The sequence below is a fragment of the Hemitrygon akajei genome, chromosome 22 (genome assembly GCF_048418815.1).
Source record: "Hemitrygon akajei chromosome 22, sHemAka1.3, whole genome shotgun sequence".
In the NCBI taxonomy this organism is placed as follows: domain Eukaryota; kingdom Metazoa; phylum Chordata; class Chondrichthyes; order Myliobatiformes; family Dasyatidae; genus Hemitrygon; species Hemitrygon akajei.
In genome coordinates this window covers 14,956,551-14,984,309 of record NC_133145.1, presented here as the reverse complement: position 1 = coordinate 14,984,309, position 27,759 = coordinate 14,956,551, and the positions used below count along the sequence as shown (strand labels likewise).

General features: G+C 42.2%; 1 protein-coding gene across 2 annotated transcripts in view; it reads left to right on the top strand.

Annotated features, from left to right (window-relative positions):
• The window catches only part of LOC140714990 (transient receptor potential cation channel subfamily V member 6-like), a 111,992-nt gene that overhangs the window by 30,491 nt on the left and 53,742 nt on the right, over positions 1 to 27,759 (top strand). For both annotated transcript variants that reach the window (XM_073026731.1, XM_073026730.1), the window contains exons 3-7: positions 599 to 721; positions 1,654 to 1,794; positions 6,002 to 6,100; positions 15,815 to 15,981; positions 26,066 to 26,215. In XM_073026731.1, coding sequence (XP_072882832.1) covers positions 599 to 721; positions 1,654 to 1,794; positions 6,002 to 6,100; positions 15,815 to 15,981; positions 26,066 to 26,215 — 680 coding nt within the window. The remainder of the gene's footprint in view (positions 1 to 598; positions 722 to 1,653; positions 1,795 to 6,001; positions 6,101 to 15,814; positions 15,982 to 26,065; positions 26,216 to 27,759) is intronic.

The following is a 27,759-nucleotide window of genomic DNA, read 5'->3' as shown; positions in this document are numbered from 1 at the left end:
TGTGCTTGAAAAGCGGGTAACCACCTCTGTACCCAGCACACAGTGTGCCTTTATGTGCTTCCCAAGCTGTACAGAGTACTCCAGCCTTGGTTGTAATTGATCATCATGCTCCCTTTAAGCTTTGCAGGTTTATTCAGGCAGTGCATGGGACTCCTGAATTTATTCCTCACTGTCATGCATTGAAGTGCAAAACAGCACCAATAGTGGTGCTTAAGTACATAAACTGGGAGAGTCACTCGTTTTGGTACATCTTTTCCAGCAGTCAAAAAAATCAAAATGCTGGAGGAACTCAGTGGGTCAGGCAGCATCTGTGGAGTGAAAAGGACAATCAATATTTCAGACCAAGAAGAAGTGGGAGAGGAAGGTACCCTTCCTATAGCAGCTCCTTTCTTGCTCCAGATACCAACACCTGCAATTTCTTGTCTCACCCCCAAATGTTGACCCTGCCTGAACTTTTTATCAGGTTTTCAACAATATCTGTTGATCCTTGGAGATCCCAATACAAGCTTAGAGAGTCAACCACTTAATGTAAACCAGTGAATGAGTTGAAACAATGCCTTCTATAATTAACAAGACATTATTGATTACCTCCTGGTAGGTGTGATGGGCGAGACAGCATTGCACATTGCTGCATTGTACAATAATAATGAATATGCAAAAGCGCTCCTTGAAGAAGTGCCGGATCTCATCAATGTACCAGCCACCTCCGAGCTGTATGAAGGTAGAATTTACAGTTCCATTCACTTCTTGTAGCCTTTCGTAGTATGCTGGTGGAACTAGATGTTAATGTTAATGTTTTTTAAATAGCTAAAATTGAAAATACAAAGTAGTTTGATGTAATTAATACTGTGTTGACAAAAGACTTTAGATTTCAGATGGTTATTGACTGAGGTTTGGAATCATGTGATGGTAGCTGAAGAAGGGCTAATTTTTGGTGGGCAGCTAGTGGGGATAGAGAATATGTGAGTTGTGGTGTTTGTGTTAGATTAAGGAATTGGAAGATGTTTAAATTGGTTCTCATATATATGAGGTACAGTGTAAAACTTCATTTTGTCTGCCATCCAAGCAGATTATTTCATTAGAATAGTGCATTGTGGTAGTATGAGGGAAAACAATAACAGAACACAGAGTAAAGTGTTACATCACAGAGAAATTACAATGCAGGCAGACAGTAAGTTACAGGGACATAACAAAATTGATTGTTAGGTCAAGAATCTATCTTATACTAGGGGATCACTTAACATACTTTCAACAACTGTCCTGGAGCCTGGTGGTATGCACTTTCAGGCTTTTATGTCCTCTGTCCGATGGGAGGGGGAGTAGAGAGAACATCCGGACTGGGTGGGTTCTTTGATGATGCTGGCTGCTTTGCTGACGCAGCAAGAGGTATTGACAGAGTCTGTGGAGGGGAGGCTGACTTCTGTGATGTGCTGAGCTGTGTTCCTAACTCTCTGTAGTTTCTTGTAGTCATACAGAGAGCTGCCATATCAAGCCATTATGCATTCTTTATGCATACGATGTGCTCTATGATGCATGATTAAAATTTGTGAGGGTTAAAGATTGTCATGAATAGAATTGAGGGGGTGGGTTGGGGGTTGGGTAGAGAGTAGTACTTACTGATGGAAATTGACAGCATGTAATTTTCCTGAGTAGGGAATACAGCTCTACATATTGCCGTGGCAAATGGGAATTTTCATTTGGTTAAAGAACTGATAAACCGAGGAGCCAATGTAGCATCATCACGTGCAACTGGGATCTTCTTCAAAAGAAGTGAAAAGAATTTAGTTTATTATGGTAAGAGTATCATAATTTACTTCAGACTGTTTATGAATGCATAACCTTTTCCTTTCTGAAACCCAGCTGGACTTTTACATGAATTTTGATCCCTTCACCATGATCAAAACATTTGTGCAGGATTCTTCAAAGGAATTGAGGAATTCTCCCATTTTTCTCCATTCCCCAGCACTCTAATTTCCAAATCTTATTCTTCTGCTGAATTTATTTTTTATGGAGATATTAGTTTTGTGTATTTGTTGCCTTGCTTTCAGTCACTCCATTTAAAAGAGTGGCTTGCTTTAAATACCATTTTTCTGTCATTTGGCTTTGATGATTGTCCGATCAGTGCATTCCAAATTTAAAACTTACTGAACTCCATTGTCATGTTTTGTAACTTCAAAACATTAAAATAATTCAAAGGAATCGGGAAATGTGAGTCTAACTTCTAGTTTACTTCAAGCAAGGCGTACACGTATCATATGGTAGCATGATGTTGTATGCAATTCACGTATTTTTATGTATAACCTGTAATGAGTTATTTAAATGAACAAGAATGTGTAATCAAACAATATGTATATATACAAGTTCACTAAAAATATTATTGAAATATTAAATACACAACCGTGGTGAATCTCTATAACTTTATCTGAAGTAGGAAAAGTGAGAAATTGCTAAAATTTCTGAAATTTCTTAAACATAAAAGAGCCACTTCAGAGATAATATCAGTTGCACACAGTAGCTAGAGAGTATTGTAGACCAGTAAGACCTAGTGGGACATCGTTCTCAAGTGGTGACACAGATAGACAGGTTGGTGAAAAAGGTGCTTGGTAGTCTAGCCTTCATGTTCAACACACTGATTACAGGTGTTGGAATGTCCTGTTACAACTATACAAGCTATTGATGCAAGTGCACCTGTGCACAGTTCTGGTCAGCCCACATAGAATGGACATCATGAATTGGAAAGGATGTAGAATTGTAACAATGTCATGTCACTGGGACTGGAGTGTTTAAGTAAAAAGGAGAGTTGGATAGGCTGGGATTACTTTCCCTGGAGCGAAGGAGGCTAAGGGGAGTGACCTTATAAAACCATAGAATTATGAGGGTCATTGATAACGTAAATGCTCTCAGCTATTTTTACCTGGGGTAGGGGAATCTAAAACTAGAGGGCATAGGGTGAGAAGAAAAAGATTTAAAAGGAATCTTTCTTCTCGGGCAAATTTTTTTACATAGAAGTTAGAGGATGTACAGAAGGAGCTGCCAGAGGAAGTGGTGGAGGAAGGTACAATTACAATATCTAAAAGACATTTCTACAGTAGATAAGAAAGGTTTAGAGGGATATGGGCCTAACATAGGCAAATGGAACAAATTGGTGAGTTTGACTGAAGGGCTTGTTTCCATGTAATATAATTCTATGACTATGATCACTTTCACTATTGAAAGGTTAAGTGACAAGAAATCTAAAGATTGCAACTAGATCTGGAGTGAAATAAATACTTTCCTGAGCAGAGCACAAGAATATACTTGGAGATACATGATAAAGTAGGGAAAATGCATCAGCCATGATGAAATAGCGGAGCAGACTCAATTGGCCAAATGGCCTAATTCTGCTCCTATATCTTATGGTCTAAAATATCAATTTGAGGTGGAATACTGTGTTAAAACAGAACAGACCCTTCCATATCAATATAAGAATATGGAGCAGAAACTGCTTTGATTGCACATTAGAATTTCATTGTACCTACAACATTTCGCCACTAATATCTTTTGGGTCCTACACTGTGGGGAAAAAGTGCCATCCCTTGTTAACCTAACTTACATCACTGAATAGAGACATTGAAAGTACAAGAATTAAAAACATAGTTTCTAGAGTTAAGAAATACCTATGGACTGTGAAGAGTGTTTTGCCAAATATTGGCATGCTGTTACAATTGTAATTCAAGGAAGATGAAATATGCAGAAGAAAGTACATTACAAGCAACTTTTAACATGAGCAAAAATCTAATATATGATCCCTGTTTGATCCTTTTTATTTCCTAAAAAGACATTCCTGTTGAAGAGGACAGTTATGATGAGAAAAGATATCTTGCATAAAATCAGGCCCATCTATTAGGTCCACATAAAATCAGATCCACATATCTGGGATGTGAAATCATCCCCTCAGTATCCTTACTCTATCCAGTGATCTGAATCAAAACTTTCCCAGCCTATTTTGCTTCTTTTTTCTGGCTCATTGTTTTTCATTCCAAACATTCTTATTGAGATTTTTTTTCTTCATGTCAGCTTATCTATGTAGGTGATGCTTGTGTTAAGGGAGCATCCCAGCATTGGGATACGTTCCTAGAAAACAGCCTGTACCTTAATTTTCTGTAGAATGAAACCACGTTGAAATGGAACACATTTTGTCTTTATCTATTTACTCCTTTCACATAAATTCTGTGAGTGAATTTTATTCCATATCTCAAAATTTTGGGTAGTGATTTGTGATTGATGTAAGGGTGAATTTCTGTAACCCATATAGTTACACAACCAAAGGAGTTGAATGACTTCAGACCTGTTGCCTTGACGTCGCACGTGATGAAGACCATGGAGCGGCTGATAATACAGAATCTGAGGCCACAAACCAGGCACGCCCGGGATCCTCTTCAGTTTGCGTATAAGGAGAAGGTGGGAGTGGAGGATGCTATCACGTATTTGCTGCACAAATCCCTCTCTCACCTAGATGGGGTCAGTGGTGCTGTGAGGATTACATTCCTGGACTTCTCTAGTGCCTTTAACACCATCCAGCCCAAGATCTTAAGGCACAAACTAACGGAGATGGGAGTAGACTCTCACATGGTGGATTGGATAGTGGACTACTTGACAGATAGACCTCAGTATGTGCGGTTGGGAGATTGTAGGTCTGACACGGTGGACAGCAGCACAGGAGCGCCGCAGGGGACCGTGCTCTCTCCGGTCCTGTTCACCCTGTACACATCAGACTTCCAATATAACTCGGAGTCCTGCCATGTGCAGAAGTTCGCTGACGACACGGCCATAGTGGGGTGTGTCAGGAATGGACAGGAGGAGGAGTATAGGAAACTGATACAGGACTTTGTGATATGGTGCAACTCAAACTACCTGCGTTTCAATATCACCAAGACCAAGGAGATGGTGGTGGACTTTAGGAGACCTAGGCCTCATATGGAGCCAGTGATCATTAATGGAGAATGTGTGGAGCAGGTTAAGACCTACAAGTATCTGGGAGTACAGTTAGATGAGAAGCTAGACTGGACTGCCAACACAGATGCCTTGTGCAGGAAGGCACAGAGTCGACTGTACTTCCTTAGAAGGTTGGCGTCATTCAATGTCTGTAGTGAGATGCTGAAGATGTTCTATAGGTCAGTTGTGGAGAGCGCCCTCTTCTTTGTGGTGGCGTGTTGGGGAGGCAGCATTAAGAAGAGGGACGCCTCACGTCTTAATAAGCTGGTAAGGAAGGCGGGCTCTGTCGTGGGCAAAGTACTGGAGAGTATAACATCGGTAGCTGAGCGAAGGGCGCTGAGTAGGCTACGGTCAATTATGGAAAACCCTGAACATCCTCTACATAGCACCATCCAGAGACAGAGAAGCAGTTTCAGCGACAGGTTGCTATCGATGCAATGCTCCTCAGACAGGATGAAGAGGTCAATACTCCCCAATGCCATTAGGCTTTACAATTCAACCGCCAGGAGTAAGATATGTTAAAGTGCCGGGGTTGATTGTATTTAATGTATTTAAGTAAACTACTTAAGAACTTTTTAAAAGCTATTATTAATGCTTTTTGAGAGAGTGATTTAGATGCATATCATATTTTTACTGAGTTAAGTATTGTATGTAATTAGTTTTGCTACAACAAGTGTATGGGACATTGGAAAAAATGTTGAATTTCCCCATGGGGATGAATAAAGTATCTATCTATCTATCTAGTCATAACACGGGGTGAGGAGGGTTCATTTGCAAATAGGTCAACTATTTGGAGTTACTTCCATCATTCTAAGTTGGGTTAAAACAGATTTGTGCTGTTCCAAATGACTAGGTTGAAACGGAGAACAATAGCAGACTGAGAGTGGCCTTTTCTCATCTCTTAATTGTTCTTGTCTTGATTGCTTTCAAGGATATGATCTAGTTGGCTACCTTCTGCTTCCTTTGATTTGACTCAGTTTATGTTGTCTTGAGCTAGTTCCTCTGAGCTGCTATCATTTTGTTTCAGGGGAGCATGCACTGTCGTTCGCTGCTTGTGTTGGAAATAAAGAGATTGTGCAGTTCTTGATTGAAAACGGAGCAGATATTAAAGCACAGGATTATCTGGGTAAGTGTCGTGTCTGTGCACAGCTACATATCAATTAAACAAAAGCACAAACACAGGAGATGCTTTAACTGGTATGTTCATGTTGCATCGAGAGAGCAAGAACAATGCACATGCACAGATAACAGATCGATATGTATTGCTAAGGTGGGGGGGGGGGTTATTGTTCCAAAAGTATTAAATACTTACATTACATTTTCTCCCCTCCTTTAGATTAATGCACCATAAAACTGTATATATACAAAACATTCAATTTCCCTTTCATAAACCCGTATTCCTAATAAACATGCTTTCACAATACCAGTCCATAACTAACGTCACAGTCTTTTGGGTGGTGCACCTTTTTTTTCAGGATAGTGCTTCTGGACCTGTGGAGTGGCATCTGGTTTGGTAGGTGTCTTGACTAAGACAACATTTTCAGTTTCCGGTGTCATGTTGCTGTCTGTGACACCATCACTGAGAGGTAAGTCCGGTCTTGTTGGATGCAGTTGAGTCAGGTGTCTTCTTCAGTTGAGCATCCAGTATCTGATCTGCTAGGACTTCCTTTCAAATCTCAAAGCTTCTTGCTGCTTCACTTGGCAACTGGCTGAACTGTTTATACTGTACTTCCCTCTGTAGGTCTGTTTTCAGGAGGTCTATGTGAGATCTCAGATTCCTGCTCATCAACAGCCTTGCAGGTATTTGATTTGTCATCACATGAACAGAGTTCCGATACACAAAAAGGACATTGTCTACCTTGTGCTGTAGAAAAATGTCCTCCTTGTCCATCGCTTTAATTGACTTCATGAAGGTTTAGATAAACCTTTCAGCTAACCTATCCATTGCTGGGTTGTGAGGAGCTGACTTGAAACGCCTGATGCCATTTTTCTTCATGAATAGTTGGAATTCTTCTGACGTATATTATGGTCCGTTGTCACTCATAATTTGTTCTGGTAAGCTGCGTCTAGCATAGCTAGTCCTCAGGACAGATACAGTCATTGCTGAGATGGTTGACTTCATTGGTATAACCTCTGGCTACTTCGAATAAGCATCCACAGCAATCAGAAACATGTCCATGAATGCCTCATCAAAGTCAATAAGCACTCTTAGCCATGGTGACAATGGCTTCTCCCATGGGTGTGATGGTGCCTGTGGGGGGGTGGGGGGTGTATTTTGAACTTTTTGGCATCCCAAGCAGCTTTTGGCCAAGTCTTCAATCTGTTTATCTATTCCTGGTCACCATACGTAGCCTTAGGCAAGACTCCTTATCTTGACTATATCCAGGTGTACTTCATGCAGATTCTCTAACACAGTTTAGAGGGAACCACAACACAAGATCCACACATCAACGTTCTTTGACATACCGACAGTTGGTCTTGTCTCACTGAGAACTCTGGTAACACAGGATTACCGTGAGCTGGACATCCTTTCATGGTGGTTTCATAGACGTTTGACTATGTTGGACTATTCCTTGTTTTCCTTTGCATTTTCAGAATTTGTTACCAGAAAATAGTCCACCAAATGTGGTGTGGAACACCTGATGGGTCACAGTTTGAAGACTTTTCTTCTTCAGTTGTCAATAGTGGAAGCCATCAGCTTTGCTGTGTTGTTTGGTACCCTTGAACTCCTAGGAACAGTGCCCAAAATTGTAACTGGGTAGCAGTCATCACTGGAATTCCCTTCCTGGGATTGAAAGTGGGCACAAGGGGCTGGTGATCTAAACTTTTGTTCATAGAGGTGGTGGTGGAACTTCTTTATTCCCCATACTAGACTAAGGGCCTCTTGGTCAATCTGTGCTTAGTTGCATTCTGTGATTGTCAGTGATCTGGAAACAAATGCAATCGGGTGCTCAGATCCATCTTTCATAATGTGTCACAAAAGGGCTCCAATGTCATAAGGGGATGCATTGTACACTAGTCTGATGGGCAGGGTTGGGTCATAATGGGTGAGCAGTTCATTGGATGTTAATAGACTCTTTGTTTCCTTGAATGTTTTTTCACATCTTTCTGACCATTCTCACTTCACTCATATCTGTAACAGTGCCTTCAATGGATGTAGCAGTGTAATAATGTTTGGGAGAAACCAGTGGTTTACAAGGCTCAAGTACGACCTGAATTGTGACACGTTTTCCAGTCTGGGTGCCTGTAGCACTGCTTCAGTCTTCTCTTGTGACTTATGTAAGCCCCGATTGTCAATGACATGTCCACAATATGAGATTTCATTCTTGAAAAACTCACATTTCTTGCTCTTTGCGCACAGACCTTACTCATTCAGCCTGGTAAGCACTTTACCAAGGTTCTGGAGGTGTCCTTCATCATTTTTGTCAGTTACAATGATTGTGTTCCTGGGATATCTTGGAGCACTTGGTCCAGTGCTCTTTGCCGAATTGCTGGAGTTGATGCGATGCCAAAGATGAGACCCTTATACTGGAACAGTCCCTTGTGAGTGTTGATTGTGAGGAACTTCCTGCTGGACTCCTCAACCTCCATTTGCAGATAGGCATATGACAAGCATATCTTTGTAAACTTCTCCCCACCTGTCAAAGATGCAAAAATGTCTTCTATTCATGGCAGGGAATACTGCACAGTACGCAGAACCGGGTTGATGTTCACCTACATATGTGAACGGCTCCAGCATTCCCTTTCTTGATCATTGGGACAATGGGCATGGCCCAATTGGTCCACAGCCTTGGCGAGAATTCTAGATGCCTCCAAGTTCTGCAGTTCAGCATCCACTTTAGGATGTGTAAAATACTGGATGCGTTTTATAGAATCTTGGTATTGCTGTTTCAATTCTGGCCTTCATGCCTTTGAATTTACCAATACCCTTCTCATTAATTTTAGGCAGTCTCTGGTTAGTGCTACCATTTGGGCTGCCATTGCTTGTTGATGTCACACTGAGAGCTTTGATTGAGTGTCAGTCTAGTTGGATTTTCTCAACCATTCACGACTGAAAAGTGCTGACCCTCCACTTTTCAATACAGAAAGCTCTAACTGTTGTGTTTAGCCTCTATAAGTTAAATTTACTTTCAGTTTGCCTTTGGGTGAAACTTTTTTGCTTGTGGAAGTCTTTAGCATCACTGAGGTCTTCTCTAATAGTATTTTTGAAAACAGTCTGTTGTAGTCAACCTCTGGAATTATAGACAAAGCTGACCCTGTATCCTGCTCCATTTTCAGTTTTACACCAGATACATCTATTTTAATCTATATTATATTGCGATCTGCTTCAGTAATACTATGCAGTTCCAGGCATGACAGTTCAGCTTTGTCAGACTATATGTTGTCTGATTCTGTTTTACCTTCGGTAACTTAATGCATTTGCTTAGTTTTGCATTTGAGACTTTTCACTCGGTTGTGCTCTTTGTCTGCCTTGCACATTCTCTCTATGCGACCTTGTCTGTGACACCTTCTGCAGACTTCTTATTTGAACCAAAAGTCATTAGCATCATGGGAAGATTTGCCACATTGAAAGCATCTTTGGATGAAGCACAGAAGATTTAAAAGGACGGAAATCCTGATTCAGATTTAATTTGGAGAAGGAAGTCTGAGAATCAGAACTGGAGTGCTGTGGGAACCATTTTGATTTTTTCTTCTCATCGGGGTTAAGAGAGGCGGGACTGCGCAGGCGTGAGCCGGGAGCAGAGTGAAGGCTTAAGGGCTTTGGCTCAATGGGCTTAGGTCGAAACGGGCGAGGCAAGGTAGGTTTAGTTTTCAATTTTTCCTGTTATTTGAGGAAAGGGGGAATTATGAGTGTGATGGCAGCTTGTTGTTCTCAGTGTCGGATGTGGGAGGTCCTAGAGTCTCCGAGCCTCCCGGAGGTCCACATCTGCGCCAGGTGCGCGAGCTGCAATTCCTAAGGGACCGTGTTAGCGAACAGGAGCTGCAGCTCGATGACCTTCGTCTGGTCAGGGAGAGTGAGGAGCTGATAGAGAGGAGTTACAGGCAGGTGGTCACACCAGGGCAACAGGAGGCAGACAAGTGGGTCACAGTTAGGAGAGGGAAGGAGAAGAGTCAGGTACTAGAGAGTACCCCAGTGACTGTACCCCTTGACAATAAGTACTCCTGTTTGAGTACTGTTGGAGGGGGACAGCCTACTTGGGGGAAGCAACAGTGGCCGTGCCTCTGGCACAGAGTCCGGCCCTGTGGCTCGGAAGGGTAGGGAAAGGAAGAGGAAGGCAGTAGTAATAGGGGATTCGATAGTTAGGGGGTCAGATAGGCGATTCTGTGGATGTAGTCAGGAGTCTCGAATGGTAGTTTGCCTCCCTGGTGCCAGGGTTCGGGATGTTTCTGATCGTGTCCAAGATATCCTGAAGTGGGAGGACGAGGAGCCAGAGGTCGTGGTACATATAGGTACATAGGCAGGAAAAGGGAAGAGGTCCTGAAAGGAGAATACAGGGAGTTAGGAAGGGAGTTGAAAAGAATGACTGCAAAGGTAGTAATCTCAGAATTGCTGCCTGTGCCACGCGACAGTGAGAGTAGGAATGGAATGAGGTGGAGGATAAATGCATGGCTGAGGGATTGGAGCAAGGGGCAAGGATTCAAGTTGCTGGATCGTTAGGACCTCTTTTGGGGCAGCTGTGACCTGTACAAAAAGGACGGGTTACACTTGAATCCTGGGGGGACCAATATCCCGGTGGGGAGATTTGCGAAGGCTACTGGGGAGACTTCAAACTAGAATGGTTGAGGGGTGGGAATCAGATTGAAGAGACTAGGAGAGAGGAGGTTAGTTCACAAATAGAGAAAGCTTGTACACAGTGTGTAAGGGAGGATAGGCAGGTGATAGAGAAGGGGAGCGCTCAGACCGAAGATGTTGGGGAGAAGGAAGAAAAAGAAGATAGTAAAGTTGTTTGCACTGTTAGGAATAAACAGAGAGTAAGAGGTGGAGAATTTCTTAAATGCATTTATTTTAATGCTAGGAGCATTGTAAGAAAAGTGGATGAGCTTAGAGCATGAATTGATACCTGGAAATATGATGTTGTAGCTATTAGTGAAACATGGTTGCAGGAGGGGTGTGATTGGCATCTAAATATTCCTGGATTTCTTTGCTTCAGGTGTGATAGAATTGGAGGGGCAAGAGGGGGAGGTGTTGCATTGCTTGTCAGAGAAAATATTACTGTGCTGTTTTGGCAGGATAGATTAGAGGGCTCGTCTAGGCTATTTGGGTGGAATTGAGGAATGGGAAAGGTGTAGTAACATTTATAGGGGTGTATTATAGACCACCTAATGGGGAGCAAGAATTGGAGGAGCAAATTTGTAAGGAGATAGCAGATATTTGTGGTAAGCAGAGGGTTGTGATTGTGGGAGATTTTAATTTTTCACACATAGACTGGGAAGCCCATTCTGTAAAAGAGCTGGATGGTTTGGAGTTTGTAAAATGTGTGTAGGATAGTTTTTTGCAGCAATACATAGAGGTACCAACTAGAGAAGGGGCATTGTTGGATCTCCTGTTAGAGAATGAGATCGGTCAGATGACGGAGGTATGTGTTGGGGAGCACTTCGGGTCCAGTGATCACAATGCCATTAGATTCAATATAATTATGGAGAAGGATAGGTCTGGACACAGGGTTGAGATTTTTGATTGGAGAAAGGCTAACTTTAAGGAGATGCAAAAGGATTTAGAAGGAGTGGATTGGGACAATTTGTTTTATGGGAAAGATGTAATAAAGAAATGGAGGTTATTTAAAGGTTAAAAGTTTGAGAGAGCAATGGTTTTCAATGGATATTGGAATCTTGATTCGGAAAAAGAGAGAGATCTACAATAAATATAGGCAGCATGGAGTGAATGAGGTGATCGAGGAATATAGTAAGAAGAATCTTAAGAAAGAAATTAGAAAAGCTAAAAGAAGATGCGAGCTTGCTTTGGCAAGTAAGGTGAAAATAATTCCAAAGGGTTTCTACAGTTATATTAATAGCAAAAGGATAGTGAGGGATAAAATTGGTCCCTTAGAGAATCAGAGTGGACAGCTATGTGTGGAGCCAAAAGAGATTTTGAACAATTTCTTTTCTTCAGTATTCAGAAAGGAGAAGGATATTGAATTGTGTAAGGTAAGGGAAACAAGTAGGGTAGTTATGGAAACTATGATGATTAAAGAAGAGGAAGAACTAACACTTTTAAAGAATATAAAAGTGGATAAGTCTCTGGGTCCTGACAGGATATTCATAGAACATAGAACATAGAACATAGAAGAGTACAGCACATTACAGGCCCTTCGGCCCACAATGTTGTGCCGACCCTCAAACCCTGCCTCCCATATAACCCACCACCTTAAATTCCTCCATATACCTGTCTAGTAGTCTCTTAAACTTCAAATATGATATTGTAGCTATTAGTGAAACATGGTTGCAGGAGGGGTGTGATTGGCATCCAAATATTAATTTAAATATAAATATTAATATAAATATAATTCTCTTAAACTTCTTAAAATTCCTAGGACCTTGAGGGAAGTTAGTGTAGAAATAGCAGGGGCTCTGACAGAAATATTTCAAATGTCATTAGAAATGGGGATGGTGCTGGATATTGCTCATGTGGTTCCATTGTTTAATAAGGGTTCTAAGAGTAAACCTAGCTATTATCGGCCTGTAAATTTGACGTCAGTGGTGAGTAAATTAATGGAAAGTATTCTTAGGGAATGGTATATATAAATATCTGGATAGACAGGGTCTGATTAGGAACAGTCAACACGGATTTGTTCATGGAAGGTCATGTTTGACAAATCTTACTGAATTTGAGGGTAAAGCAGTGGATGTTGTCTATATGGACTTCAGTAAGGCCTTTGACAAGGTTCCACACAGAAGGTTAGTTAGGTATTCAATCATTAGGTATTAATATTGAAGTAGTAAAATAGATTCACCAGTGGCTGGATGGGAGATGCCAGAGAGTAGTGGTGGATAACTGTTTGTCAGATTGGAGGCCGATGACTAGTGGTGTGCCTCAGGGATCTGTACTGGGTCCAATGTTGTTTGTCATATACATTAATTATCTGGGTGATGGGGTGGTAAATTGGATTAGTAAATATGCAGATGATACTAAGGTAGGTGGTATTGTGGATAATGAAGTAGGTTTTCAAAACTTGCAGAGAGATATAGGCCAGTTAGAAGAGTGGGCTGAAAGATGGCAGATGGCGTTTAATACTGATAAGTGAGAGGTGCTACATTTTGGTAGGATTAATCAAAATAGGACATACATGGTAAATGGTAGGTCATTGAGGAATGCAGTAGAACAGAGTGATCTAGGAATAATGGTGCATAGTTCCCTGAAGGTGGAATCTCATATGGATAGGGTGGTGAAGAAAGCTTTTGGTATGCTGGCCTTTATAAATCAGAGCATTGAGTATAGGAGTTGGGATGTAATGTTAAAATTATACACAGCAAATTTGCCAAATTTAGAGTATTGTGTATAGTTCTGTCATCGAATTATAGGAAAGATGTCAACAAAATAGAGAGAGTACACAGGAGATTTACTAGAATGTTACCTGGGTTTCAGCACCTAAGTTACAGGGAAAGATTGAACAAGTTAGGTCTTTATTCTTTGGAGCGTAGAAGATTGAGGGGGGACTTGATAGAGATATTTAAAATTATGAGGGGGTTGACGTGGATAGGCTTTTTCCATTGAGAGTAGGGGAGCTTCAAACAAGAGGACATGAATTGAGAGTTAAGGGGCAAAAATTTAGGGGTAACATGAGGGGGAACTTCTTTACTCAGAGAGCGGTAGCTGTGTGGAACGAGCTTCCAGTAGAAATGGTAGAGGCAGGTTTGATATTGTCATTTAAAAAAATTGGATAGGTATATGGACAGGAAAGGAATGGAGGGTTATGGGCTGGGTGCAGGTCGGTGGGACTAGGTGAGAGTAAGCGTTCGGCACGGACTAGAAGGGCTGAGATGGCCTGTGTCCGTGCTGTAATTGTTATATGGTTATATGGCTTTTTGCACCATTCATGGACATTTTGTGCATTTCACAATTTAACCTCCTTTTCTGAAGTTCTGCTGCATTCGTTGCTACGTTCTCTAATGATATTGCAATGGTCACTGCCCGTTCTAAAGTTAGGTCTCTTTCTCCCAGTAGCCTTGTTTGAGTGCTTTGGCTGAGTATGCCACATATAAGCTTGTCCCTTCATGCATTAGAAAGTCTATCTCTACAGTCACGATACTGGGAAATTTTGCGAAGTTCTGCAATGCATTCAGAAAGGCTTTCATCTTCTGACTGGTTCAATTTGTAAAATTTAAATCTCTCATCTATTACCAGTGGATTAGGGCTCAAGTGATTTTGTAAAATTGTAACTACCGGTATTTCTTCAAATGTCACTCTTGCTGGCTTTGCAGGGGTTGCTAAATTCAGTAAGATACTGCATGCTCTTGCACCCATTAAGCTTAGAAATACAGGGGCTTTCTATAGTTCTTCCATGTTGTTCGCATTACAATAGTTCAACCTCTCAATATATGACTCCTAGCTTTCATTAGCGCTATCAAATTTGTTAACTTTCTAGCTTGAAGTCCTTGGCAAGTTTTTTTCACTTTAAATTCAGTGTGTATTTCACTGTTACTCAGGTATTCCTTCGGCCTTCTTGTGCTGTTTTGGACAGAGAGAGAGAGGGAGGGAGAGACAGAGGGAGAAAGAGGGAGGGCAGAGGGAGGGAGAAGAGAGAGAGAGAGAGAGAGAGAGAGAGAGAGAGAGAGAGAGAGAGAGAGAGAGAGAGAGAGAGAGAGAGAGAGAGAGAGAGAGAGAGAGAGAGAGAGAGAGAGAGATATGCATGTGTAGACAACCGTGCACATAGAGGTGGGGTGTTCATACATTACAGTAAAGGTCAATAATGGAAAGTGTGAAATGTTATTGACTTATAATTCAAGGATTGGATCAGAAAGCACTGACTGGTGATAGTAACCCTAAAGTATCTTTGATACTCAAGAGATTGCAAGAGGGTGCCGAGGGCTGTAGACGTAGCTAACTCCATCACTGGAACAGCCCTCCCCATCATCAAGGACATCTTCACGAGGCAATGCCTCAAGAAGATGGAATCCATGAAGAAGGACCCTCACGATTTGGGGCATGCCTCTCCTCATTACTTCCATCAGGCAGCTGCAGCAACCTGAAGACCTACACTCAACAATTCAGAGATGTCTTCTTCCTTTCCACCAACAGATTTCTGAATGGATATTAGATTGTTTTTTTTCCTTTTTTGTACTATTTATTTATTTTGTAACCTACTGTAATTTTATCCTTGTATTATTCTGCTGCTGCAGAACACCAAATATTATGCCATATAAGGCACTGATAAACCTCATTCTGATTCTGATTGCATAGTCATATTGATATTCCCGGTGCATTCCATAAGTAAGGCACTATCAAAGATTCCTAATGTTGGATGAAGCAATAAACTGTGCAGCTGCTCTCTCAGATTGTTGTATGATCTTATAGCATTTTTAAAGGGGGAGTTCTCCTGTTATTTATAGCCAGTGTTTAGTCCTGAACCAATGTCTCTATTTAACCCTGAATCATTTGAGTGACCCTGTGCATTAACACTCCAAGATCCTCTTCTTAATTGCCTAGAACACAACCCATATGACCAGCTCAAAAATTGTATCTGCTTTCTGGAGTAAGAAATCACATGGCTGTCTGTGGGTGCTGTCTGCAGTCAAATTTGCTGCCATTTTCCTTCATTCATGCTTTAGGATACTTTAGGGCTGTGAAGGGCACAATGTAAGTGCAAACCTTTGTTTCTTTCTCCCAACATGTTTATTTCAGGTAATACTGTTCTGCATCACCTGGCATTACAGCCTCAAAGTTATGCGGCAGAGATGTATGATTTTATCGTGTCCCTAGATCCAGAGAATGGAAATACCACAGAAGCAATTACAAACAATAATGGACTGACTCCCTTCAAACTGGCTGCGCTGGAAGGAAATGTAGAGGTGAGGAAATACTTAATATACATCCATTCTCACAACACATACAGAAAAATGAAAATTTGCCAGGTATGCAAGAAATTAGGAAGAATTGTTACACCTACGTAGTGCTTAATATTATCCAGAATCTAATTCATAACCAGGCAGAGTTCAATTTATTTTGAACTCAGGTGGTCAAACAAGAACAACAACCAGCTACTGTCCACTATCCAAGGAATATAGAGGGTGTACATGCAAAGTCTTCCTGCTGCAGATAGTGTGGCTAAATACAAACTTTTACACAGCTATGCGGTGCTATACAGGCAATATGTGGTATCAACACCATTTCATAGATATTCCATTCTACTATGTTAGTGTGTTAGCCAGTGTGAAACTGCATGTCACTCTCAGACTCAACGCAATGCCTCAACTAACATATAATCTGCTTTACACGGTAACAGATAAGGTATAGGACAAGCTCCAACCATGGTCATAAAAATCTTGTTGCTATAGAGCAATATATTGATTATTGTTATGGAATGCTTTCAAAGTGTCTGGAAATTACTTTAACTCTGCAATGCATAAACTTTGCTATCTAAGAAACAACTCAAAAGAAGAGAAGCCAGAAAAAAACAAACTTCTGGAGAAACTCAGAAAGTCAAGCAGCATCTGAAGAGGAAAATGGACAGTCAACATTTCAGGTCAAGATCCTTCATCTGGACTGGCATACAATACTCCAAGTGTAGTCTCGCTAACATCTTGTACAGTTGTAACATGATGTCCCAGTTCCTGTACTCAATGTCCAGACCATGAAGGGAAGCATGCAAATGCTTCATTTACCACCCAGTCTGACAGTGTCACCACTTTCAGGAACTATATAATTATAATCACCACTTTCAGGAACTATATCACTCTTAGATCATAAGATCATAAGACATAGGAGCAGAGTTAGATAATTTGGCCAATCGAGTCTGCTCTACCTTTCCATCATAGCAGATTTATTATCTCTCTTAACCTGATTCTTCTGCCTTCTCCCCATAAACTTTAATGCCCTTACTAACTAAGAGCCTATCAACCTCTGCTTTAAATATACCCAATGAATTCCACAGATTAACTACCCTCTGGTTAAAAAATTCCTCCTCATCTTTATGTTTTGTGACTCCAAAATATAAAACTAATTAAAAGCAAAAACCACAGAGCTAGGAATGTGAGTTTAACTCGGATTTTTTAATTTAAGTGAGGTGCGCAAATACTGTGTGGTGGAGTGATGACATATGCCATTTACATACTTGTACGTATAATCCCCAATGCATTATGTCAATGCTTAATCAAACAATATTATCTACAATGTCTCTGTCTTTGGAGACAGCTTATCCACCGATGTCTATTATAAACCCACGGACTCTCACAGCTACCTGGACTATACCTCTTCCCATGATGTTACTTGTGAAAATACCGTCCCCTTCTCTCAATTCCTCCACCAAGCACATCTTTCTCTCCCCTCCACTTTCTGCTTTCTGCAGGGATCACTCTCTACGTGACTCCCTTGTCCATTCATCCTTCCCCACTGATCTCCCCTCTGGCACATATCCTTGCAAGCAGAACAAGTGCTACACCTGCCTACACCTCCTCCCTCACTACCATTCAGGGCCCCAAACTGTCTTTCCAGGTGAGGTGACATTTCACCTGTGAGTCTGTTGGGGTCACATACTGCGTCCGGTGCTCCCAGTGTGGTCTCTTATATATCAGTGTGACCCAACGTAGATTGAGAGACCGCTTCACTGAGCACCTGCACTTCGTCCGCCAGAAGAAGTGGGATCTCCCAGTGGCTATCCATTTTAATTCCACTTCCCATTCCCATTCTGATATGTCAATCCATGACTTCCTCTATTGTCATGATGAGGCCACACTCAGGTTGGAGAAACAACACCTTATATTCCATCTGGGCAGCCTCCAACTAGATAGCATGAGCATCGATTTCTCAAACTTCTGGTAATGCCACATCCCTTCACCATTCTCCATCCCCTTTTACCTCTCTCATCTTTTCTCTTGCCTGCCTATCGCCTTTCTCTGGTGCTCCTCCCCTCTGTTCTTTCTTCCATGGCCTTCTGTCCTCTCCTATTAGTTTCTGCCTTCTCCAGCCCTGTATCTCTTTCACCAATCAACTTCCCAGCTCTCCACTTCAATAACCCCATCTCCTGATTTCATCTATCACTTTGTGTTTTTCCATCCCCTCCCCCAACCTTTTAAATCTACTCCTCATCCTTTTTTCTCCAGTCCCGCTGAAGGGTCTCAGCCCAAAATGTTAACTGTACTCTTTTCCAAAGATGCTGCCTGGCCTGCTGAGTTCTTCCAGCATTTTGTGCGTTGCTAATATATCTACAATATTACTCAAATATTACTGATATATTAAATACACAACACTCTTCCCTGCTTAGCTATAAACAACTCAATATAGAATGCATCTCAACAATATACACAATATACTACACAATACAGATATCCACAGCATTGCAAATTTTAAAAATGTTCTATTCAGGCTTAAAGGTGGAGGCTTTCTTGCTCTTGTGTAATTAGGTCTTTCCTGACATGCCTGCTCGGCAGGTGAGTCTTGTGGTTGTGAAACTGTCTCAGGTTCTGGGGCCTTCTCCATGGTGGTTGTACGAGTTATCTATGGGACTGCAGGAAGTGGTTCTGACAACTCTGGGCATCTTTGTTCCCCTTTTCTTGTATTTTCTCTCTGGATCTATTTCATTCCTTGCTTCTCTCCCAGTCCTGGCTTTTTTCTCTCTATTCAACCCACTTTTTCTTTATCATGTTCCTTCTCTCTTTCACACATTTCTCTTTCTCACTCACATTGGTCAAATAGCCTAAATGAAAGGAGTCCATGAAGATACAAATCCAGTTTTCATACTTCCATTGCCTCCTTTCTTTTTGGCCTTCCATTCATCTAACTGGGCTTTAGTCTTTGGATCTACTTTTACAAGCAGCTTTTTGTCTCCCATTTGAAGTTCATGCAATAAACTTAATGCACACAGAGTAAATTCTAGTTCTTTATACTCACAAAAGCCCGTATACTGTACTTGCAACTTTCCTGAAGCTCCTTGAACTCTCTTCCAGCCAAGCCACATTTCACAAATAACTGACTGATTAACATATCAGAAGCTTTTCTCAGATATGTCACTGACAAAATCTGTTGGAGTCGGACTACTGCATTTGTCACTTCCTCTGAGCAGTATGGTTTTTCCTTGGTCCAATTTGCTTTCCAACCAGAGACACAGAGCTTGGCACTAACACCTGAGTTCCTTCTGTTGGGCAGTAGTTCGTGGTATACAGCTTGGAGACAGATGTGGCACCATCCAGTACCTTTCATGATTCGCTTTCAGTTGGCTTTATTGCAGAGGATGTGGCGAGCAATGGTGGATAGATTTCCAATCAAGTTGTAGTTGTCTCAGCCAATCACATCACCACAATGCTAGCCCTCCTGTTTTTACTGCATACAAAACCAATTTGGGTTGCTGGTTGTTGCATCCTACTGGAGTTATATTTTTTCCTATGTAAGTTCTTAGTTGGATATCTGCAGGGTTCAGTTCAGTATCTTTGAAATGCCATTCAAACTTATTTTGAGGTATGACTGAAATTGCCAAGTCAGTATCCAATTCTATTTTTATCAATTTGCCATTCACTTCTGTTATAAGCCATTTTGCTTGTCTATTATTAGTTTTTGCTTTGTAAAACTTAAGGCTACTCAGTCCAATATGCTCTTTGTATATGTCCTACTTTGTTACATTTTCTGCAAAGTTTTCATAGAAACACAGAAACATAGAAAACCTACAGCACAATTCAGGCCCTTCGGCCCACAAAGCTATGCTGAACATGACCCTACCTTAAAACTACCTAGGCTTTACCCATAGCCCTCTATTTTTCTAAGCTCCATGTAGCCATCTAGGAGTCTCTTAAAAGACCCTATTGTTACTGCCTCCACCGCCACCGCTGGAAGCCCATTCCATGCACTAACCACTCTCTGCATAAAAGACGTACCCCTGACATCTCTTCTGTACCTACTTCCAAGCACCTTAAAACTCTTCCCTCTTGTGCTAGCCATTTCAGCCCTGGGGAAAAGCCTCTGACTATACACATGATCACTGCCTCTCATTATTTTGTACATATCTATATCAAGTCACCTCTCGTCCTCCGTTGCTCCAAGGAGAAAAGGCCGAGTTCACTCAACCCATTCTCATAAGGCATGCTCCCCAATCCAGGCAACATCCTTGTAAAACTTCAGCTCCAGCTCCAGCACATTCTCTTCCTTAATATCAATATGCTCAAGCTTTTCAGTCTGCTTCAAGTCATCCCTACAATTGCCAATATCCTTTTCTGTAGTGAATACTGAAGCAAAGTATTAATTTTAAGTTCAAGTTCAAGTCACTTTTTATTGTCATTTCAACCATACCTGCTGGCACAGTACACAGTAAAAACGAGACAATGTTCTTCAGGACCACGCTGCTACATGAAACAATACAAAAACTACACTGAACTACATAAAACAATACAAAAAACTACACTACACTACAGACCTACCTAGGACTGCATTGTTCACAAAACAGTGCAGGCATTGTAATAAATAATAAACGAGACAATAGGCACTGTAAAAGGCAGTAAGTTGGTGTCAGTCCAGACTCTGGGTATTGAGGAGTCTGATGGCTTGGGGGAAGAAACTGTTACATAGTCTGGTCGTGAGAGCCTGAATGCTTCAGTGCCTTTTCCCAGATGGCAGGAGGGAGAAGAGTTTGTATGATGGGTGTGCGGGGTCCTTCATAATGCTCTTTGCTTTGCTGATGCAGCATGTGGTGTAAATGTCTGTAATGGCGGGAAGAGAGACCCCAATGATCTTAGCTGACCTCATTATCCGCTGCAGGGTCTTGCGATCTGAGATGGTGGAATTTCCGAACCAGGCAGTGATGCAGCTGCTCAGGATGCTCTCAATACAACCTCTGTAGAATGTGGTGAGGATGAGGGGTGGTGGGAGATGGACTTTCCTCAGCATTCACAGAAAGTAGAGACGCTGCTGGGCTTTCTTTAGTATGGAGCTGGTGTTGAGGGAGCAGGTGGGATTCTCTGCCAGGTGAACACAAAGAAATTTGGTGCTTTTAACAATCTCTACCAGGGAGCTGTTGATGTTGAGCAGAGAGTGGTCGCTCCATGCCCTCCTGAAGTCAACAACCATCTCTTTTGTCTTGTTCACATTCAGAGACAGGTTGTTGGCTCTGCACCAGTCCATTAGCCATTGCACCTCATCTCTGTATGCTGACTTGTCGTTCTTGCTGATGAGACCCACCATGGTCGTGTCATCGGTGAACTTGATGATATGGTTCGAGCTGTGTGTTGCAGCACAGTCGTGGGTCAGCAGAGTGAACAGCAGTGGACTGAGCACACAGCTCTGGGGGGGCCCCATGCTCAGTGTGATGATGTTGGAGATGCTGCTTCCGATCCAGACCGACCAAAGTCTCCCAGTCAGGAAGTCTAGGATCCAGTTGCAGAGGGAGGTATTCAAGCCCAGTAGGCTCAGCTTTCCAATCAGTTTCTGAGGAATGATTGTGTTGAATGCTGAACTGAAATCTATGAACAGCATTCAAACGTACGCGTCTTTTTTGTCCAGGTGGATTAGGGCCAAGTAGAGGGTGATGGCAATGGCGTCATCTGTTGAACGGTTGGGATGATACGTGAACTGCAGGGGTTCCAGTGAGGGGGGCAGCAGGGTCTTGATGTGCCTCATGACAAGCCTCTCGAAACACTTCATGATGATGGATGTGAGTGCAACAGGATGGTAGTCATTAAGGCAGGACACTGAAGACTTCTTCAGCATAGGGACAATGGTGGTGGCCTTGAAGCACGTTGGAACGATGGCGCTGCTCAGGGAGATGTTGAAGATGTCAGTGAGAACATCTGCTAACTGGTCTGCACATCCTCTATCACTCTGTCAGAAATATTGTCTGGTCCAGTAGCCTTCCGTAGGTTGACCCTGCACAGGGTTCTTCTCACATCAGCCACGGTGAGACACAGCATCTGGTCATTTGGAGGAGGGGTGGACTTCCTCGCTGCCACGTCATTTTCCACCTCAAAATGAATGTAGAAGTTATTCAGTGCACCTGGGAGGGTGGCATCACCTGCACAGTCAGGTGATGTTGTCCTGTAATTGGTGATGTCCTGGATGCCCTTCCACATGCGCTGCGTGTTGCTGCTGTCCTGGAAGTGACTGTGGTTTCACTGGGTGTGTGCATGCTTTACCTCTCTGATGGCCCGGGACAGTTTGGCCCTCACTGTTGTTAGGGTTGCATTGTCACCTACTCAGAAGGTGGAGTCATGGTTCCTCATCAGCGCACGCACCTCCACGGTCATCCATGGCTTCTGGTTAGCACGTGTAGTGATGGTCTTGGACACAGTGGCATCATCGATGCACTTGCTAATGTAGCTAGACACTGATGCCATGTACTCCTCTAAGTTGGTAGAGTCGCCATCGTTTGCAGCCTCCCTGAACATGTGCCAGTCAGTGTGCTCAAAGCAGTCTTGAACAGCAGAGATGGCTCCTGCTGGCCAGCTTTTCACCTGCTTTTGAACTGGTCTGGAGCACGTGACGAGCAGTCTGTATGCTGGGATTAGCATAACAGAGATGTGGTCTGAGTAACTGAGGTGGGTTTAGTACCTCTGCTCTTTCTTTCGGTTCCATACACACTTTTCCACTGTCACACTTGATTGGTCCTATTCTCTCATGTCTTATCCTCTTGCTCTTCACATACTTGTAGAATGTCTTGTGGTTTTCCTTCATCCTGTCTGCCAAGGCCTTCTTATGGTCCCTTCTGGCTCTCCTAATTTCATTCTTAAGCTCCTTCCAGCTAGCCTTATAATCTTCTAGAGTCCTATCATTACCTAATTTTTCTGAACCTTTCGTAAGCTCTTCTTTTGTTCTTGACTAGATTTACAACAGCCTTTGTACACCACGGTTCCTGTACCCTACCATCCCTTCCATGTTTCATTGGAACGTACCTACTCAGAACCCCACACAAATATCCCCTGAACATTTGCCACATTTCTTCCGTATGTTTCCCTGAGGACATTTGTTTCCAATTTATGCTTCCAAGTTCCTGCCTGGTAGCCTCATATTTCCCCTTACTCCAATTAAACGTTTTTGTAACTTGTCTGTTCCTATCCCTCTCCAATGCTATGGTAAAGGAGATAGAATTGTGATCACTATCTCCAAAATGCTCTCCTACTGAGAGATTTGACACCTGACCAGGTTCATTTTCCAATACCAGATCAAGTACAACCTCTCCTCTTGTAGGCTTATCTATGTATTGTGTCAAGAAACCTTCCTGAACACACCTAACAAACTCTACCCCATCTAAACCCTTCACTCTAGGGAGATGCCAATTGATATTTGGGAAATTAAAATCTCCCACCACAAAAACCCTGTTAATATTACTCCTTTCCAGAATCTGTCTCCCTATCTGCTCCTTGATGTTCCTGTTACTATTGGGTGGTCTATAAAAAAAAACAGTAGAGTTATTGACCCCTTCCTATTCCTAACTTCCACCACAGAGACTCCGTAGACAAACCCTCCATGACTTCCTCCTTTTCTGCAGCTGTGACACTATCTCTGATTAGCAGTGCCACACCCCCACCTCTTTTGCCTGCCTCCCTATCCTTTCTGAAGCATCTAAAGCCTGGCACATGAAGTACCCATTCCAGCCCCTGCACCATCCAAGTTTTTGTAATGGCCACAACATCATAGCTCCAAGTGCTGATGCATGGTCTAAGCACATCCGCTTTATTCATAATACTCCTCGCATTAAAATAGACACATCTCAAACCATTGGTCTGACTGCATCCCTTCTCTATCATCTGCCTATCCTCCCTTTCTCACGGTCTCCAAGCTTTTTCTATTTGTGAGCCAACCTCCTTTTCCTCTGTCACTTCAGTTCAGATCCCATCCCCAGCAATTCTAGTTTAAACTCTCCCCAATAGCCTTAGCAAACCTTCAGGATATTAAACACAAGGTACACTGCAGATGCTGGGGTCAAAGCAACATGTACAATAAGCTGGAGGAACTCAGCAGGTTGGGCAGCATCCTGATCCCATCTAAACCCTTTGCTCTAAGGAGATGCCAATCAATATCAGGAAGGTTAAAATCTCTCATCACAACAACCCTATTCACTGTTCCAGAATCTACCTCCCCATCTGCTCCTCAATATCCCTGTTACTTGCTATTGGGGGGGTCTATTGGGGGGTCTATAAAGAACACCCAGTCAAGTTATTGTCCTTTTCCTGTTTCTGACCTCCACCCACACTGACTCAGTAGACCATCCCTCCATGTCTTCCTCCTTTGCTGCAGTCGTGACATTATCCCTAATTAGCAATGCCGTGCCCCCATCTCTTTTGCCTCCTTCTCTGTTCTTTTTGAAACATCTAAAGCCTGGCACACTCAGCAGCCATTCCTGATCCTGAGACACCCAAGTCTCTGTAATGGCCACAACATCACAGTTTCATGTATTGATTCATGCTGTAAGTTCATCTGCCTTGTTTATGATACTCCTTGCATTGAAAATGGCACATCTCAAATCATCAGGCTGAATGCATCTTTGCTCTAACATCTGCCTATCCTTCCTCACAAACTCCCTACAAGCTGTCTCTACATGTGCTTCATAATGAAGATGTTTAAAATGCGGTGTGGTGTGAAGGCTTCTTGCCAAGTGTGAGACACGGTTGCCGTAGGACAAGAGAATGTATATCAACAGGGAGTCTTCATTGAAGAGATTTAAGTGAGTTTGAGTAATTTGCATGTATGCATTGGGCAACAAAGCGATTGTCAGCCGAGATGGGAGACTTGCTGAGTGAACTTGGATGGTGGCAGCTGAGTTTTGAATGATTTGAAGTTTGGGGCAGTTGGGAGACTGGTCAAAGAGAGGACTGGAATGATGAAGTTCAGAGGTTCAGAGTCAAGAATGAAGATTTACCAGTAAGTAGAATACAGTAGGAACAGGGATTGTGGAGGAGAAGGTCGGTCATTCTTGTACTGGAGAAGATTATGAGTTAAAAGTTCAGTTTTGAGGTCATAAGGGATGCCAAAATTGTGAAGGTCTGGTTTAGGTTCAGATGATATTTAAGGAGGGTTTGAAATTGAACAGGAATAGGATCAATGATTATGATTGGTGAGGTTGGCTCCAATATTTAAATAGATGTCCATTCACAGATTAGATATCAACTGTACAGCCTGGCATTGCAGTGAAAGTGGAGAGATTGGAAGAAGCAATAAAGCATTAGAGTTTGTCTCATCAATGCTTCTTTTCTTTAGATGATATTGTCAAGCAGCATCCCAAAGCTGATTGAGAGGGATCAGGATTAGGTTATAGGAGAGCAGTGTAAGTGGAAGAACTGGATGCATAAGGCTGAAACCAAGCAAAGACAGTCCCATTGAGTGGGATCATTGAAGAAACTAATGATGTACAGGTTGTTGCTGGGTTACTAATATGTTCCACTTTTACTGATGTCCACAAGCTGACTAAGTTAGAAGATACACAAAATCCTTCAGTATGGTAATCAGACTTCCACAGTATTGTAATGAGTAGTGATAATGAGAACCAATTTACATGGATTTTCATTTATTGCCCTCTGATGCTGGGCTACAAAGGTACAGAATCGGGATGTCCCATGCTCAGTGGCTGTTTGAATGGGTGTCTGCAGATTTTTGATTTTCAGTTCAGAGCTGTTTACAGGACTGAGCTGTGGACGAGTTGTTTGTCATGCTGTATTTCCGAGTGTATGTGAGAAGCAAAGCTTCAGTGATCATTACTCTGTGAAATATCTATTTAGTTTGCCTGTTTCTTTATTTAACTGTCTATCATGGTTTCTACCTGGCTCTTTCAACTGCTCTTCCTCTCTTCAAGGGAAACTACTGAGAGAACATCTCATAATCTGAACCACCTTGTTATCTCCACTCTTCATGTCTGGAGTACAATAGACATGAGCCACACCAGAGCCACATCACGTAGAGCAGAAAACCATACAGCCATTCTCAAAACCAGATCTAATGCGGGATTTATTTTATGTTTTGCAGCTGTTTCAATATTTAATGAAAAAGAGAGAGTGTCATGTTCAATGCTTTTTCAAGTCGATCTCTGGCACTTTCTGTAACCTCTCTGGCATTGACTCCTGGGACGATGACCACTCAGTCCTCGAACTGATCCTGTGCAATAGAGAAGATGAGGTGAGATATTGAGTTCTGGACAGAACCAAACATTGAAGGTGGCTGAATAAGTGTTAATTACTGAGTCTTTGAAATGTAGTACAACAGAAAAAGGCCCAATTGGACCATGATATTTGTCATGATGCCAATGTAAACTGCACATCTGCCTGTATGTGGTGTATATTCCTCCATTCCTTAGGCCCCCCCCCCCCCGCCCCCACTGCCATTCATGTGTCTAAATGCCCCTTTCCCAACAGTATGTTCTGGGCACCTACTGTTGTCTGTGTGTAAAAAAAAAACTTACCACTCAGATTTCTTTTAGAAAATTCCCATCCTGCCTTAAAACTATGCTCTTTAGTATTTGACATTTTCATCCTGGGGTAAAGAATTTGACAATGTATCAAATTTCTCTCATAATTTTATATACAGTACTTCTATCAGGTTGTCCCTCAGCCTTCTACACTGCAGAGAACTTACTTTTGTCCAACCTCTCCTGAGAAACAAAGAAACATAGAAACTTACAGCAATTACAGGCCCTTCGGCCCACAATATTGTGCCAACCATGTAACCTACTCTAAAAACTGCCTAGAATTTCCTTACCTCATAGCCCTCTATTTTTCTAAGCTCCATATACCTATCCAAGAGTCTCTTAAAAGACCGTATTGTATCCACCTCTACCACCATCGCTGGTGGTACACTCCACACACCCACCACTCTCTGTGTGAAAAACTTACCTCTGACATCCCCTTGTACCTATTTCCAAGCACCTTAAAACTATGCCCTCTCATGCTAGCCATTTCAGCCCTGGGAAAAAGCCTCTGACTATCCACATGATCAATACCTCTCATCATCTTATACACCTCTATCAGGTCACCTTTTGTCGTCTGTTGCTCCAAGGAGAAAAGGCCAAGTTCACTCAACCTATTCTCATAAGATACGCCCTCCATTCAAGGCAACATCCTTGTAAATTTCCTCTGCACTCTCTCTACAGTATCCACATCCCTCCTGTAATGAGCTGACCATAACTGAACACAGTACTTCAAGTGAGGTCTAACTAAGGTCTTATATAGCTGTAACATTACCTCACGGCTCTTGAACTCAATCCCATGGTTGATGAAGGTCCCCATTCCATACGCCTTCTTAACAGCACTGTCAACCTGCGCAGCAGCTTTGAGTGTCCTATGAACACAAACCCCAAGATCTCACTGAAGTAAGGTTCACTGGTTTATAATTTCCTGGGTTATGTTTACTCCCTTTCTTGAACAAGGGAACAACTTTTACAACAATCCAATCCTCTGGTACTTCTTCCGTCCTTACTGATGATGCAAAGATCATTGCCAGAGGCTCAGCAATCTCTTCCTTCACTTCCCACAGTAGCCTGGGGTATATATACCTCATCCGGTCCTGGCAACTTATCTAACAATCGCTTTTAAAAGCCTCAGCACATCCTCTTACTTAATGTCTATACACTCAAGTATTTCAGTCTGCTGTAAGTCATCCCCACAACTGCCAAGATCCTTTACCCTGGTGAATACTGAAGCAAAGTATTCATTAAGTACCTCCAT